The 13,655-nt window shown below is 71.5% G+C and overlaps 3 protein-coding genes across 3 annotated transcripts; 1 reads left to right on the forward strand and 2 right to left on the reverse strand.

Moving 5' to 3' along the window:
* Nucleotides 1-674: 674 nt before the first annotated feature.
* On the forward strand, nucleotides 675-3,485 carry LOC133225291 (interleukin-12 subunit beta-like). The gene is made up of 7 exons (XM_061377503.1): nucleotides 675-719; nucleotides 993-1,062; nucleotides 1,479-1,700; nucleotides 2,443-2,551; nucleotides 2,622-2,803; nucleotides 2,873-3,021; nucleotides 3,324-3,485. The coding sequence occupies exons 2-7, from the start codon at nucleotides 993-995 to the stop codon at nucleotides 3,483-3,485; spliced, it is 894 nt and encodes a 297-aa protein (XP_061233487.1). The 5' UTR covers nucleotides 675-719.
* A 1,025-nt stretch (nucleotides 3,486-4,510) lies between these two features.
* LOC133225292 (alpha-internexin-like) lies at nucleotides 4,511-6,207 on the reverse strand. Its single transcript, XM_061377504.1, has 3 exons — nucleotides 5,719-6,207; nucleotides 4,693-4,817; nucleotides 4,511-4,617 (listed from the first exon to the last, which is right to left on the reverse strand). The coding sequence occupies exons 1-3, from the start codon at nucleotides 5,923-5,925 to the stop codon at nucleotides 4,566-4,568; spliced, it is 384 nt and encodes a 127-aa protein (XP_061233488.1). The 5' UTR covers nucleotides 5,926-6,207; the 3' UTR covers nucleotides 4,511-4,565.
* An 880-nt stretch (nucleotides 6,208-7,087) lies between these two features.
* TLX2 (T cell leukemia homeobox 2) lies at nucleotides 7,088-13,354 on the reverse strand. The gene is made up of 3 exons (XM_061377487.1): nucleotides 12,985-13,354; nucleotides 8,782-9,019; nucleotides 7,088-7,308 (listed from the first exon to the last, which is right to left on the reverse strand). The coding sequence occupies exons 1-3, from the start codon at nucleotides 13,352-13,354 to the stop codon at nucleotides 7,095-7,097; spliced, it is 822 nt and encodes a 273-aa protein (XP_061233471.1). The 3' UTR covers nucleotides 7,088-7,094.
* Between the last annotated feature and the right edge of the window lie 301 nt (nucleotides 13,355-13,655).

The following is a 13,655-nucleotide window of genomic DNA, read 5'->3' on the forward strand; positions in this document are numbered from 1 at the left end:
CACCGAGCCGGGGGCCGCGGGGGCCGCTCGCACCTCCCGCACCGGGGCTGCCTGCACCGCACCGGGGCTGCCCCGTCCCCTCGCCCCACGCCAGTGCCCGGTGCCCTGCGGGGGGAGCGGAGATCCCCCCCCATCCCCATCCCCATCCCTCAGCCGTGCGGAGGAGCAGGCAGGAGCTTGCAGGGACAGGGAAGGGGAGGCTGGGGGCTGCGGGCTCCTCTGTGCCCGCATCCCTGCCCTGGAGCAGCATCCCATGGGATAAGCGCCTGGAGCAGCCCTGGGAGGGAGGGGAGGGCTGAGACACCCCGAGGACCGGTTCCTCCCCTTGGGGACCCATCACAGCCGCACCGGCCCCCCGGGATGGGCGCTGCTGGACCCCGGTGGTCCCCGCCCCGCACTGCAGGCACCCAGGGCTGGGGATGCTCCGTGGGCGCAGGGCGATGGCAAAACCCCGCTCCTGGGGTCCCCTGTGCGAGCTGGGACCACGCGGGGCTCCCGCACCCCCCGCGATGCCCCCCCCGGCGAGTCCCGGCCGGGGACCGGGGGCTGAGCGGCCCCGCAGCGGCCCCACCCGGAGCGGGTTTTCTCCTTTCCCTCTTCCGGGAACCGGGGCTGCGGTTTTGGCCGCACCTTGGGGAGCCCCGCGGGGTCCCCAACCTCTATAAACCGGGGGGCCCGGCCCAGGCTGAGACCCCGGAGCAGCGCTCGCCGAGGGAGAGGTGAGAACAGAGCGAGGCGCTGGGGCTGAGCGGGGGTCCCGGAGGGGCTGGCGCTGGAGCCCCCCAGGGTTCGGGGCAGCCGGGAGCACCCCAGCAGCCGCTGCCGGGGGGCAATCAGTGGGGCTGGGGTGCTCCATCAGTGGGGCTGCCCCACACCGCAGCGCTCGCCGCAGGGTCCTGCTGCCTGCACCCCAGCTCCGCCGGCTCCTGGGGTCCCGCTGCCCCGCTCCCAGCATGGAGCTCCCCTTCCCCTTCCCTTCTGTCCCGCTGCAGATGCTGGGGCTGCTGGGGCTGGTGCTGTGCCTCGCTCCTGCGGACGCCCTGAACGCCTTCCCCCCTAAGTGTGAGTCCTGCCCTGATGGAACGGGGGGCTCGGAAGGGAGACACCGGGGGGGTGTGGGCGCAGGACCCCCACAGCAGCTGGAGGGAGGAGGGAGAACCCACATCCCGCATCCCACATCCCTCTGATGTGGGGCAACCCGAGCCTGGGTCGCAGCAGCTCCTCTGGTGTGGTGGGGGGTTAGAGGGGGGGCATGGGAGGTCTGGGGGTGGGAGCTGGGTGATGGGGCCGGGGATGGATGTGGGGTGCAGGAGCAGGGCGGGGATGGACAGGGAGGGGGTCATGGGGCAGGATGAGGACCATGGGGAAGGATGTGACACGGTGTGCCAGCACAAGGGGGCACTCGCCCCATGGCGGCGCGGGGGACGGGCCGCCCCCATCGGGGCCCTCGGAGCCCAGGCTCTGCCTCTCCCCTCCAGTTCAGGTGGGGAAGCTGAACGGGGACGTGGTGGTGAAGTGCAGCACCGCGGAGCAGAGCGTGACCTGGACGCAGAACGGGGAGCCCGAGCCCATGGCCGAGCTGGTGGCCCAGGGTCGGACCCTCACGATCCTCGGCTTGGACCTGCCGGCCGCGGGCAACTACAGCTGCTGGGCCGGGGGTGTCCTCCTCGACTCCATCTACGTGGTGGTCAGCGGCACCCGTGCGTGCGGCCCGGCTGGGGGATTGCGGTGGGGGCGATGGGGGAGATGGGGGGATGAGAGCTATGGGGCGATGGGGTGATGAGGGCTGTGGGGTGATGGGGGCGATGGGGTGATGGGGGAGATGGGGGTAATGAGGGCGATGGGGGCTATGGGGTGATGAGGGCGATGGGGGTGATGGGGTGATGGGGGTGATGAGGGCTATGGGGGTGATGGGGTGATGGGGTTGATGGGGTGATGAGGGCTATGGGGTGATGGGGTGATGAGGGCGATGGGGTTGATGAGGGCTATGGGGTGATGAGGGCTATGGGGTGATGGGATTGATGAGGGCTATGGGTGATGAGGGCTATGGGGTGATGAGGGCTATGGGGTGATGAGGGCTATGGGGTGATGGGGCGATGAGGGCTATGGGTGATGAGGGCTATGGGGTGATGAGGGCTATGGGGTGATGAGGGCTATGGGGTGATGGGGCGATGAGGGCGATGGGGGCAATGGGAGCGATGGGGTGATGGGGTGATGAGGGCTATGGGGTGATGAGGGCTATGGGGTGATGGGGTGATGAGGTCTATGGGGTGATGAGGGCTATGGGGTGATGAGGGCAATGGGGCCATGGGGCAGGGGGATGCAGGGAGCTGGGCTCAGGCTGGGCACCAGGAGATGCTCTTGGACCGCGGGTGCCGAGCGGGGCACGGGCAGCGCTCCCGGCCCCGTGCAGCGCCCGAGCTCCCCCTCGGCCCCCCCAAGGCGCGGCGGGGATGAACGTGTCCTGCCAGGCTGAGTCCTACCGCGGCTCCTTCCGCTGCTCCTGGCCCGGGCCCCGCTCCGCCGTGTTCCGCGCCCGCCTCACCCTCAGGTGCGTGCCCAGGGCCCCCCACCGGCCCCACGGCCCCTTTGTCCCCCGCCTCACGCTGCTCCCCCCGCAGCGACGGCTCCCTGGGGGAGTGGGTGCCCGCCTCCCGCCGCCGTGGCCGCTTCAACGCCAGCTTCGAGGACCCCTTCTTCTGCCCCTTCGCCGAGGAGCTGCGCCCGCTGCGGCTGCAGCTGGAGGGGCTCTCGGACACCTCCTACCTGAGCTTCTCCCATCACTTCTTCATCCGCGACATCGGTGAGCGGGGGCCCGGGGGGGGGGTCCGTGGGGCGGCTGCGCCCTTGCTGAGCCCCGCTGTGCCCGCAGTGCGCCCCGACCCTCCGCAGGCGCTGGCTGTGCAGCGGCGCGGGGAGCGCCTCCACCTCGCCTGGGCCCCCCCGGCCTCCTGGCCGCTGCCCCGCTCCTACTTCGCCCTCCTCTACCGGCTGCAGTACGAGCTCGCCAACGGCACCCAGGTAACGGCGAGGGGACCCTGGGCCCTGCGCCCATCCTGCCCCCTTCCCGTCCCAACCGGTCCCACCGCAGCCTGGGCTCCTCCTTCCACCCAGGGGTGCCGTTGGCAACAGGGGCTCAGCAATGGCCCCCTCCCCACTGCGCCGCTCCGCTCCTCGGGGTGTTCAATGGTCACCCCCGGCCGTCCCCTCTGCTCCCTCCAGCGCTGCCCGCACCAGGCAGCGGCACCGCTGGGGCCGGGGGCCGTGCCGCTGTCCCTCACCGTGGTGTCGGGGCGCTGCGGCCACATCCCGACCCCTCGCAGGGTGACAAATACGTGGATGGCGAGGAGGAGACGTGGCTGCGGGACGGGGCTGAGCGGGTGCGCATCAGCTGCAGGGACCCCTACACCAGCCCCGCCTGGAGCCCCTGGAGCCCCTGGCACGGGACCGGGGCACCCCAGCAGCGCCGCCTGCGAGCGCTCTGAGCCCTCGCTCCCATCCCCTGCCCCGCTGCAAATCCGGGGGCATGGGGGTACCCCAGGGTGGCAGCGACCAGCGCCCATCACCCACCTCCTGCCGCTTGGAAGGGGGGTCCTGCCTCTATTAAACACTGGCCTTGGCTTTCCCCCCACAAACCCCATTGGTCTCTATGTGGGGTGCTGGGTGCCCCGGCCCCACGGCCCAGGCAGGGCTCCTGTGCTCAAGGTGCCCCATGGGGGTCACAGGCCTGTGCCAGGCCCCCGCTGCCCCACAGCTCCTGGAGGGTCCCTGCTCCCACCAGTGCTGGGCTCGCCCATAGGGTCAGTACCCACTGCTGAAAGCAGGCGTGTGACACACATGTGCACGCGTGTGCACGCGTGTTCCAGCCCATGTCAGTGGCCAGCCCCATCCCTGGCCAGCAAAGGTCCCCAGGACCTTGTCCCATGGAGCACATGGACACTGAGCTCCCCCCTCCCGATCCTATAGGGGCTGGCTGGGGCCACGTCCCCAGCCCCAGGGGCACCCTGTGCTGCCCTATACCAAGGGGGCACGTTTGGGGGGCAGCCCCCCATGCCCATAGCCTGGGGCGCAGGACCCTGCCTTAGCGACAGCCCCAGTGCAGGGTCCCAGGGCAGGATGCGGCCATGGTGGGGATGTCTCAGGGTCCACTACCAGCACTGGGGGGCCCTCAGCTCCCACTGGGGCACAGACCCCATCACCCCATGGGGTGCCCAGGCAGGGGTGCGGGGCTGCAGCCAGGCGGGATGGGCTCAAGACCCCGCATCCGAGCCGCTCAATGGGACACGGCCGCAGCACCCACGGACCCCAACAGTGCAGGGGGTGCCCGGGGTGCAGCCCCCCCACGGACGGGCCGGCTCCCGGTGCTGCCACGGGGCTTTATTGACACGGGCCGGGGCCCCCCAGCCCCGCTGCTGCTCCGGACAGGCTGGTGAATGTGCGGCCCTACGGGGGCCGGGGGGCCCAGGGCGGGGGGACGGGAGGAGGAGAACGGGGGCTCCGGGGGTCCCGAGGGGCTCGGGGGACCCCGAGGTGCCCAAGTGCGGGGTCGGGGGCCCGGGCTCCGGTCACGGCGGCCCCAGCCCCCCCAGGCGCAGCTCTTCCCCCTCCAGCATCTCCCTGCAGAGAGACAGGCCCGGGCTGAGCCCCGCGCCCCCCACGACCCCCCTATATCCCAACCCCCCCCCCGCGTACCGGTACGCGGCGATCTCCGCCTCCAGCGCCATCCGCAGCCGCAGCAGCGCCGGGTACTCCCGCAGGCACCGGAGCATCTCCGCCTCCGCCTCGCTGATCTCCCGCTCCAGCTCCGCCACCCGCTCCTGCACCGGAGCCGTCAGCAGCGCCCGGACCCCCGGCCCCAGACCCCCCCGCACCCCGACATCACCCGGACCCCCACACGACCCCCGGTCCCGGTCCCACCGGACCCACAGACCCCAATTGGACCCCTGGACCGGTCTCCCCTCCCCTTGGGACCCCCGACCCTGGTCCCCCCCCCCGGCCCGACCCAGAGACCCCGGCCCGACCCCAGGCCCTGACCCGATCTCTGCACCCCGCTCCCAGCCCCACTCGCCCCCCCCCTCCATGCGAATCCCCACCCCCATCCCGGCCTCTGCCCCACTCGTACCCCCCCAGCCCCATCCCGGCCCCTGCCCCACTCGTACCCCCCCAGCCCCATCCCGGCCTCTGCCCCACTCGTACCCCCCCAGCCCCATCCCGGCCTCTGCCCCACTCGTACCCCCCCAGCCCCATCCCGGCCCCTGCCCCACTCGTACCCCCCCACCCCCACCCCGGCCCCTGCCCCACTCGTACCCCCCCCCCTCTGCACCACTCACCCGCCCCGCCCCATCCCCGGCCCCCACGCACCCCCCCAGCCCCATCCCGGCCTCTGCCCCACTCGTACCCCCCCAATCCCATCCCGGCCTCTGCCCCACTACCACCCCCCAGCCCCATCCCGGCCCCTGCCCCACTCGTACCCCCCAGCCCCATCCCGGCCCCTGCCTGTCCCATCCCGGCCTCTGCCCCACTCGTACCCCCCCAGCCCCATCCCGGCCTCTGCCCCACTCGTACCCCCCCAGCCCCATCTCGGCCTCTGCCCCACTCGTACCCCCCCAGCCCCATCCCGGCCTCTGCCCCACTCGTACCCCCCTTACCCCATCCCGCCCCCTCCCCATCCCCCCGGTGCCCAGCCCCCGCACCCCATCCCCCCCGTCCCCCCCATACCTGGTACTTGGCCACCTCCCCGCTGCGCCGGTCCCGCAGCCCCTCCAGCCGCCGGTGCAGCGCCCCCACGGCCCCGCGCAGCGCTTCCACCTCGGCAGCGCGGGCCCGCAGCAGCCTCCGGTAACCGGCGGCCTCCTCCCGGGCTCTCAGCACCGCCTCCCCGCCGCCCCCCCGCCGGTACCGGGGGCAGCCCTCGGCCGCGCTCATCCCGGCGCTTCTGCGGCGGCGCCGGAACGGTTCCACCCCCGGGGAAACGGGGCCGCGTCACGGACCCGCAGCCAATCCCGGGCCAACCGGATCCGGTTCGCAGCCTCCTCCCGGTACCAATGGGGGGGGCCGGTAGGAGCCTGCCCCCCCCGCCCGCAGCCCCCGCCGGGGCTCCCCCCGGCCCCGGGCAGAGGCTGCAGCACCATGGACAGCGGCGAGGGGTCGGGGGGGGTCAAGGTCAAGTTTAAGGTCAAGGTCATGGCTGTAGCCCCGCCCCCCAATTCCCCTCCATCATCAAGCGGGAGCTGACCCCGGGGGGCGGCGGGGTCCCAGGCAAAGTTTGGGGGGGAACAGGGCCTGGTAAAGGGGGGGACACCCATGGGGAAGGGGGGGGACACCCATGGGGAAGGGGGGGGGGGACACCCATGGGGAAGGGGGGACACCCATGGGGAAGGGGGGGATATTTGGTGGAGAAAGGGGGGGTTTAGCCCCCAGCAGCCCCCCTGGCTCCCCACAGTGGGGCAGTCTGGGGGGGATGAAGGAGGTCCGAAGTGGGGCTGGCGCGATCTTGGCCACCCCAAGTCCATTGCAGGGTGCTGTGGGGGCACATCCAGGCCCAAGGCTGCAAACTGGTGGGTGCAGGGGACTGGGAGCACTGGGGGCCACAGGCCGGTCCATCAGCCTGCCCCATTGCGGGGGGGGCCATGGGCCTGGGTTCAGCATCCAGAGATGCCGAACTCCAACCGGGGTAAGGCAAAGGCGTGCAGGTGGCACAGAGCCACCGCGGCTGCTGGCAAGGGCAGAGGGGGGCCCAGCACTCGGAATGGGGGGGTCCCAATCGCTGTGGGATGGGGGGAGCCGAGCCTGGTCCAGCCACGAGAGCTGCTGCTGGGTGGGCAGCAGGTCCTGAGTGGGACCCCCCAAGCAACAGGGGCCTTTGGTTGGGGGGGGTCTGGGCTTACAGAGTTGGGGGGGCCCAGCCCTTGGGGTCCCATAGCAGGGGCCTTGAGTCAACCACAGCAGCCGGAGCTGTGGGGTGGTTACGGGGGGGGGGGGGCCATGGTGGGGATGGGGCTGCCGATGGTTGGGGTCCGACAGCAGCATCCGCATCCCCACCCCTGCTGCAGGCTGGGGGCAGCGCTCCCAGCCCCCGGCTCCCCCTGCGGCCCTCACACCACGGAGGCCACCCCCGAGACGGACGTCACCTTGTCCTCGGCCCAGGGCTGCAGGTGCTGCAGGGCGTACAGGGAGGAGTTGTGCATGCAGAGCGGGTCCTGCGGCAGCGGCTGCCTCAGGCTCTTCTGCAAGGCCTCTTGCTGCAGGTGCAGCATCAGGCGGTTGGCCTGCTGGCGCTCGGCCTCGCGCTCCTCCGCCGTCTGCCTCCTGCCAGCACACACGGCACAGCCGGCACTGACGCAGCTGCTGCTGCGACCACTGCTGCAACCACCACTGCGACCACTGCCACAGCTGCTGCTGCGACTGCTGCTGCAACCACCACTGCAACCACTGCCACTGCCACAGCTGCTGCTGCGACTGGTGCTGCAACCACTGCTGCAACCACTGCCACAGCTGCTGCTGCGACTGCTGCTGCAACCACCACTGCATCCACTGCTGCAACCGGTGATGCAGCCACCACTGCAACCACCACTGCAACCACTGCCGCAGCCACCACTGCAACCACTGCCACTGCCACAGCTGCTGCTGCGACTGGTGCTGCAACCGGTGATGCAATCACTGCCACAGCCACCACTGCAACCACTGCCACAGCCACTGCTGCAATCACTGCCACAGCCACTGCCACAGCCACCACTGCAACCACTGCCACAGCCACTGCTGCAATCACTGCCACAGCCACTGCCACAGCCACCACTGCAACCAGTGCTGCAACCAGTGCTGCAACCACCACTGCAATCACTGCTACAACCACCACTGCAATCGCTGCTACAACCACCACTGCAACCACTGGCACAGCCACTGCTGTGACTGGTGCCGCAACCACCACTGCAACCACTGCCACAACAGCCACTGCAACCAGTACTGCACCCATTGCCACCACTGCTCCCCAGCCCAGCTTCCCTCAGCACTGTTCTGTGCTGTTGTGCCAATGCCCATGGCCTCTGCCCTGCAGCCCTGTCCCTCTGGGCACTGCCGGGTGCTGCTGCGGTAATGCCACAGAACCTCCCACTGCAGTGCATCTGCTGCCGACCCCACTGCGTGCCAGTGGGGCAATGCCCCAGAGCCCATCCCTCCCTTGGTGCCCCGGTGCCATCCCCGTTACCTCCCCTTGGTGCCCCGGTGCCGTCCCCGTTACCTCCCCTTGGTGCCCCGGTGCCATCCACGTGACCTCCCCTTGGTGCCCCGGTGCCATCCCCGTTACCTCCCCTTGGTGCCCCGGTGCCATCCCCGTTACCTCCCCTTGGTGTCCCGGTGCCATCCCCATTACCTCCCCTTGGTGTCCCGGTGCCATCCCCATTACCTCCCCTTGGTGTCCCGGTGCCATCCCCATTACCTCCCCTTGGTGCCCCGGTGCCATCCCCATTACCTCCCCTTGGTGTCCCGGTGCCATCCCCATTACCTCCCCTTGGTGCCCCGGTGCCATCCCCGTTACCTCCCCTTGGTGCCCCGGTGCCATCCCCGTTACCTCCCCTTGGTGCCCCGCTGCCATCCCCGTTACCTCCCCTTGGTGCCCCGGTGCCATCCCCGTTACCTCCCCTTGGTGCCCCGGTGCCATCCCCGTTACCTCCCCTTGGTGCCCCGGTGCCATCCCCGTTATCGTGCCCCGGTGCCATCCCCGTTACCTCCCCTTGGTGCCCCGGTGCCATCCCCGTTATCGTGCCCCGGTGCCATCCCCGTTACCTCCACTTGGTTCGCCGGTTCTGGAACCAGGTCTTGACCTGCGCATCCGTCATCTTGAGGGCCTTGGCCAGGGTCGCTCGCTCGGCCGAGGCCAGGTACTTCTGCCGGTGGAAGCGCTTCTCCAGCTCGCAGATCTGCCCGCGGCTGAAGGACGTGCGCGGCTTCTTGCGCTTGGGGGGGGTCCGGTTCTGGTACGGGTGCCCGATGCGGCGGGTGGCGGCGAACGGGGCCAGCGCGGCTGCGGGGGGGGCGGTGTGAGGGCAGGGACGGGAGGGGCCCCGGTGCGGGAGCAGGCGGCAATGGGGGGGGGGGATGCTCGGGGCCATGGGGATGGGGAGCTCCAGGGGGAGGACGCGGACCTGCGTTGTCCGCACCGGCTCCCCTGGACCAGAGCAGCTCCAGCTGCGATGGGAGCTCCCGTACCCATCCCACAGAGGACGCGAACCCCCCTTGTCCGCACCGGCTCCCCTGGACCAGAGCGGCTCCAGATGTGATGGGAGCTCCCGTCCCCATCCCACGGAGGACGCGAACCCCCCTTGTCCGCACCGGTTCCCCGCACCCAGAGCAGCTCCAGCTGCGATGGGAGCTCCCGTCCCCATCCTATGGAGGACGCGAACCCCCCTTGTCCGCACCGGCTCCCCTGGACCAGAGGCACTGGGAGCAGCTCCAGATGTGATGGGAGCTCCCGTCCCCACCCCACGGAGGACGCGAACCCGCCTTGCCCGCACCGGCTCCCCCCACCCAGAGCGGCTCCAGATGCGATGGGAGCTCCCGTCCCCATCCCATGGAGGACGCGAACCCCCCTTGCCCGCACCGGCTCCCCTGGACCAGAGCACCTCAAGATGCGATGGGAGCTCCCGTCCCCATCCCATGGCCGTGCCCCATCGCTGCCCCGGCCGGGCAGGAGGGCACCGGCGCTGCTGGGATCTGATCCCTGAGGGGCTGGAGGGGCCCCCGGCAGCACGAACCCCCCCTCCCCGGGTGCTGAGCCCCGGCCCTGCAGGAGGCTCCATGGGGCTGCCAGAGCCCTGCTGGAGAGGGGTCAGGGCCCCAGCAGCCGTGAGGAGGGGCCGGTGCCTCAGCCGTGTGCTGGCAGCGGCCGGCCTGGTCCCCGCAGCTCCCGGTCACCGGGGGAAGGGGCCGGGGCTGTGCGGGCAGGGCCCTGGTGTGATGCGGTGAGGCCGCTGTGCCGCATCCCAGCTCCGGCTGCAACCGGAGCCCTGGGGAGCGCAGGGACAAAGCGGCGCGGAGGAAGGTGGGAGCGTGGCGCAGCTCCAGCTCCTGCAGCCCCGCAGCCCCGCAGCCCCACAGCCCCGCAGCTCCCGCAGCCCCGCAGCTCCCGCAGCCCCGCAGCCCCGCAGCTCCCGCAGCCCCACAGCCCCGCAGCTCCCGCAGCCCCGCAGCCCCGCAGCCCCGCAGCCCCGCTGCCCCGCAGCCCCACAGCCCCGCAGCTCCCGCAGCTCCTGCAGCTCCCACAGCCCCGCAGCTCCTGCAGCCCCACAGCCCCGCAGCCCCCGCAGCCCCGCAGCCCCGCAGCTCCCGCAGCTCCCGCAGCCCCGCAGCCCCGCAGCTCCCGCAGCCCCGCAGCCCCGCAGCTCCGCAGCCCCGCAGCTCCCGCAGCCCCGCAGCCCCGCAGCTCCCGCAGCCCCGCAGCCCCGCAGCCCCGCAGCCCCGCAGCCCCGCAGCCCCGCAGCCCCGCAGCTCCCGCAGCCCCGCAGCCCATGGCGAGGCCTTGGCCAGCGCCAGCGCCGCAGGGGCAGGGCTGCACATGGCCGGGCCATGGGGTCACCAGGGCTCCCCAGCGTGGCACAGGGACACGGGGCAGAGCCCGCAGCAGCCCAGGCACAGCCGGAGATGCCCCAAGCAGCAGCGCTGGTGCAGGTGCAGCCGGAGGGGATGGGGGCCCCTCGCTGGGAGCAGCCCATGGCCCACCCCATAGCCCACCCCATGGCCCACCCCATGGCCCACCCCGTGGCCCACCCCATAGCTCACCCCATGGCCCACCCCATAGCCCACCCCATAGCTCACCCCATGGCCCACCCCATAGCCCACCCCATGGCCCACCCCATGGCCCACCCCATGGCCCACCCCATGGCCCACCCCATAGCTCACCCCATAGCCCACCCCATAGCCCACCCCATAGCCCACCCCATAGCCCACCCCATAGCCCACCCCATAGCCCACCCCATAGCCCACCCCATGGCCCACCCCATAGCCCACCCCATAGCCCACCCCATAGCCCACCCCATGGCCCACCCCATAGCCCACCCCATGGCCTACCCCATGGCCCACCCCATAGCCCACCCCATAGCCCACCCCATGGCCCCACTGCCGAGCGATGGCCGTCGGGAGGGGCCCCCTCGTCCACCCACCGCGGCGCCAAGGCGGGGGCCGGGGCTGGCGCCTCATCCCCGCCGCCATAGCGGGAGGGCCGGGGGGGACCCGGCTCTGCTGGGGCTGGGCTGGGCTGGGCTGGGCCCCCCCAGGCTCCGGCTCCCGCCCCGCACAGCCCCAGAGCCCCCGGCTCCGGCCTCGTCCCGCACGGAGCCGGGGCTGCGGACGTGGCAGCGCCGCCATCTTGGGAAGGAGCCGGGGTGAAGCAGGCAAGGCAGAGCAGGGGTCCCCAGCACCGCATCCACAGCACCATAACCATAGCACCGTAACCACAGCACCGTAACCACAGCACCGCATCCATGGCACCCCGTCCATGGCACCCCAACAACAGAACCCCAACCGCAGCACCCCAAACACAGCGCTTCAACTAGGGCAGCTCAACCGCGATACCCCACACAAAGCACTCCACTACGGCAGCTCAACCACAGCACCCCAACCACGGCACCCCCAAAATGGCACCACGATCACAGCACCATAACCACAGCACCCCGTCCATGGCACCCCAACAACAGAACCCCAACCACAGCACCCCAAACACAGCGCTTCAACTGCGGCAGCTCAACCGCAATACCCCACACAAAGCACTTCCACTGCGGCAGCTCAACCACAGCACCCCAACCACAGCACCCCCAAAATGGCACCACGATCACAGCACCGTAACCACAGCACCCCGTCCATGGCACCCCAACAACAGAACCCCAAGCGCAGCACCCCAAATACAGCGCTTCAACTACGGCAGCTCAACCGCAATACCCCACACAAAGCACTTCCACTATGGCAGCTCAACCACGGTACCCCAAACACAGCACCCCAACCACAGCACCATAACCACAGCACCCCAACCACGGCACCCCGTCCATGGCACCCCAACAACAGAACCCCAAGCGCAGCACCCCAAACACAGCGCTTCAACTACAGCAGCTCAACCGCGATACCCCACACAAAGCACTTCCACTACGGCAGCTCAACCACGGCACCCCAACCACAGCACCCCAACTACAGCAGCTCAACCACGGTACCCCAACGACAGCACCCCCAAAATGGCACCACGATCACAGCACCATAACCACAGCCTCCCAACCAAGGCACCCAACCACAGTGCCACAACCACGGTGCCGCATCCACGGCACCCCAACCACAGTACAACAACTACAGCACGCTAACCATGGCACCCCAACCGCATCACCCCAACCGCATCACCCCAACCCTAGCATCCCAATCGTGGCGCCCCAACCACAGCATCCCAACTGCAGCACAACTACAGCACGCTAACCATGGTGCCTCAACCGCATCACCCCAACCGCATCACCCCAACCGTGGCATCCCAATCACAGCATCCCAACCGCTGCACCCCTCGCCTTCTCCTTTGGGGTGCACCAACCAGCACTGGGTGCCCGGCCCCACCAACAGCACCGGGACCCCAGCTCCTCACCGGCACCCAGCAGCGCAGCCTCTCCCGCAGCACCAGCACCACCGCGGCCCCGCAGGGACCCTCCGCTGCCCCACACCCGAGGGGCCTCTCCCCGCACTCCGGCTCCCATCGGCCCCCCGGTGCCCGTAGGACGGGGCCGGCCCCGGGTGCCCCCGGGGAGCAGCGGGACACGGAGCAGAGCCCGAGGCTGGGACCTCCCGGGTCCGCCCGGAGCCACCGGGATCCGCTCGCCGCTGGCCCCGACGGGGCGCCCGATGCAGCGGGGATGGGCGGGGGGGGCGAGGACCCCGCGGTGCGGGAAGCGCGGAGCTCAAGGGAACCCCGGCCCCGTGCCCGCCCCGCCGGAGCCGTCGGGAGCCGTCGGTGGCCGCGCTCACCTGAGAGCCGGTCCTTGGCGATGCGCCGCGAGGTCTCCATCCAGGGGAAGGGGAGCCCCGAGAGCCCCGGTACCGGCGGGGGGGCTGCGGGCGGCGGGGGGGGCGCGGGCCGGTGCGCCGGGACTCGGATGACCCCTGCGGGCGCGGGGGTCACGTTGACGCTCACGTTCATGCTCATGTTGAGGTTGTAGGAGCCGAGCGAGCAGGCGGGGCCGTAACCGCCGCCGTAGAGCCCGTACTCGGCTTCCGCCGCCCGGGCCGGGCCCGCGGGCTCGGGGCCACCGAGGATTTGGTCGATGCCGAAGCTGATGGGTTCGTGGGGGGGGGGGCCCGGGCCGCCGCCCTCCCGCGCCAGCGCCGCCGCCTCCATGCCCCGGCCGCGCTCAGAGCCCGCGGGGCGCGGGCATGGCCGGGGGGCGGCGGGGGGCGGCGGGCGCGGGGCGGCCGCGGCGGGCGCGGGGCCGGGTGCGGGCGCGGGTGCGGGTGCGGGGCAGGGGCCCGGCGGCGCGCGCTTTTCTGCCCCGCTCCATCGGGACCTGCCAAAATCCCGAGCGCCCGCGCCCTGATTGGCGGCCGCGCCCCGTGATTGGCGGAGCCGCGGCCCCGGGGGGCGGGGGCTCGAGCATCCCGGGGGGGGGGGGCCGCCCCTCCCGCACCCCCCCCACCCCCCA

This window comes from Neopsephotus bourkii, unplaced genomic scaffold (genome assembly GCF_033783945.1).
Source record: "Neopsephotus bourkii isolate Nb327-2 ecotype Australia unplaced genomic scaffold, CSIRO-AGI_Nbou_v1 NB_1755, whole genome shotgun sequence".
Classification (NCBI taxonomy): domain Eukaryota; kingdom Metazoa; phylum Chordata; class Aves; order Psittaciformes; family Psittacidae; genus Neopsephotus; species Neopsephotus bourkii.

What these genes read in the sequence shown, in the direction of transcription:
- LOC133225291 (XM_061377503.1), top strand. Translation starts at nt 993, where the DNA reads ATGCTGGGGCTGCTGGGGCTGGTGCTGTGCCTCGCTCCTGCGGACGCC. An exon ending in CGTGGTGGTCAGCGGCACCC is followed by an intron (nt 1,701 to 2,442) that starts GTGCGTGCGGCC and finishes GGCCCCCCCAAG; the next exon opens with GCGCGGCGGGGATGAACGTG. An exon ending in CGCGCCCGCCTCACCCTCAG is followed by an intron (nt 2,552 to 2,621) that starts GTGCGTGCCCAG and finishes CTCCCCCCGCAG; the next exon opens with CGACGGCTCCCTGGGGGAGT.
- LOC133225292 (XM_061377504.1), bottom strand. Translation starts at nt 5,925, where the DNA reads ATGAGCGCGGCCGAGGGCTGCCCCCGGTACCGGCGGGGGGGCGGCGGG. An exon ending in GGGAGGTGGCCAAGTACCAG is followed by an intron (nt 4,818 to 5,718) that starts GTATGGGGGGGA and finishes GCTCCGGTGCAG; the next exon opens with GAGCGGGTGGCGGAGCTGGA. An exon ending in GCGGAGATCGCCGCGTACCG is followed by an intron (nt 4,618 to 4,692) that starts GTACGCGGGGGG and finishes GTCTCTCTGCAG; the next exon opens with GGAGATGCTGGAGGGGGAAG.
- TLX2 (XM_061377487.1), bottom strand. Translation starts at nt 13,354, where the DNA reads ATGGAGGCGGCGGCGCTGGCGCGGGAGGGCGGCGGCCCGGGCCCCCCC. An exon ending in CGCCAAGGACCGGCTCTCAG is followed by an intron (nt 9,020 to 12,984) that starts GTGAGCGCGGCC and finishes CCCCCCCCGCAG; the next exon opens with CCGCGCTGGCCCCGTTCGCC. An exon ending in AACCGGCGAACCAAGTGGAG is followed by an intron (nt 7,309 to 8,781) that starts GTAACGGGGATG and finishes GTGTGCTGGCAG; the next exon opens with GAGGCAGACGGCGGAGGAGC.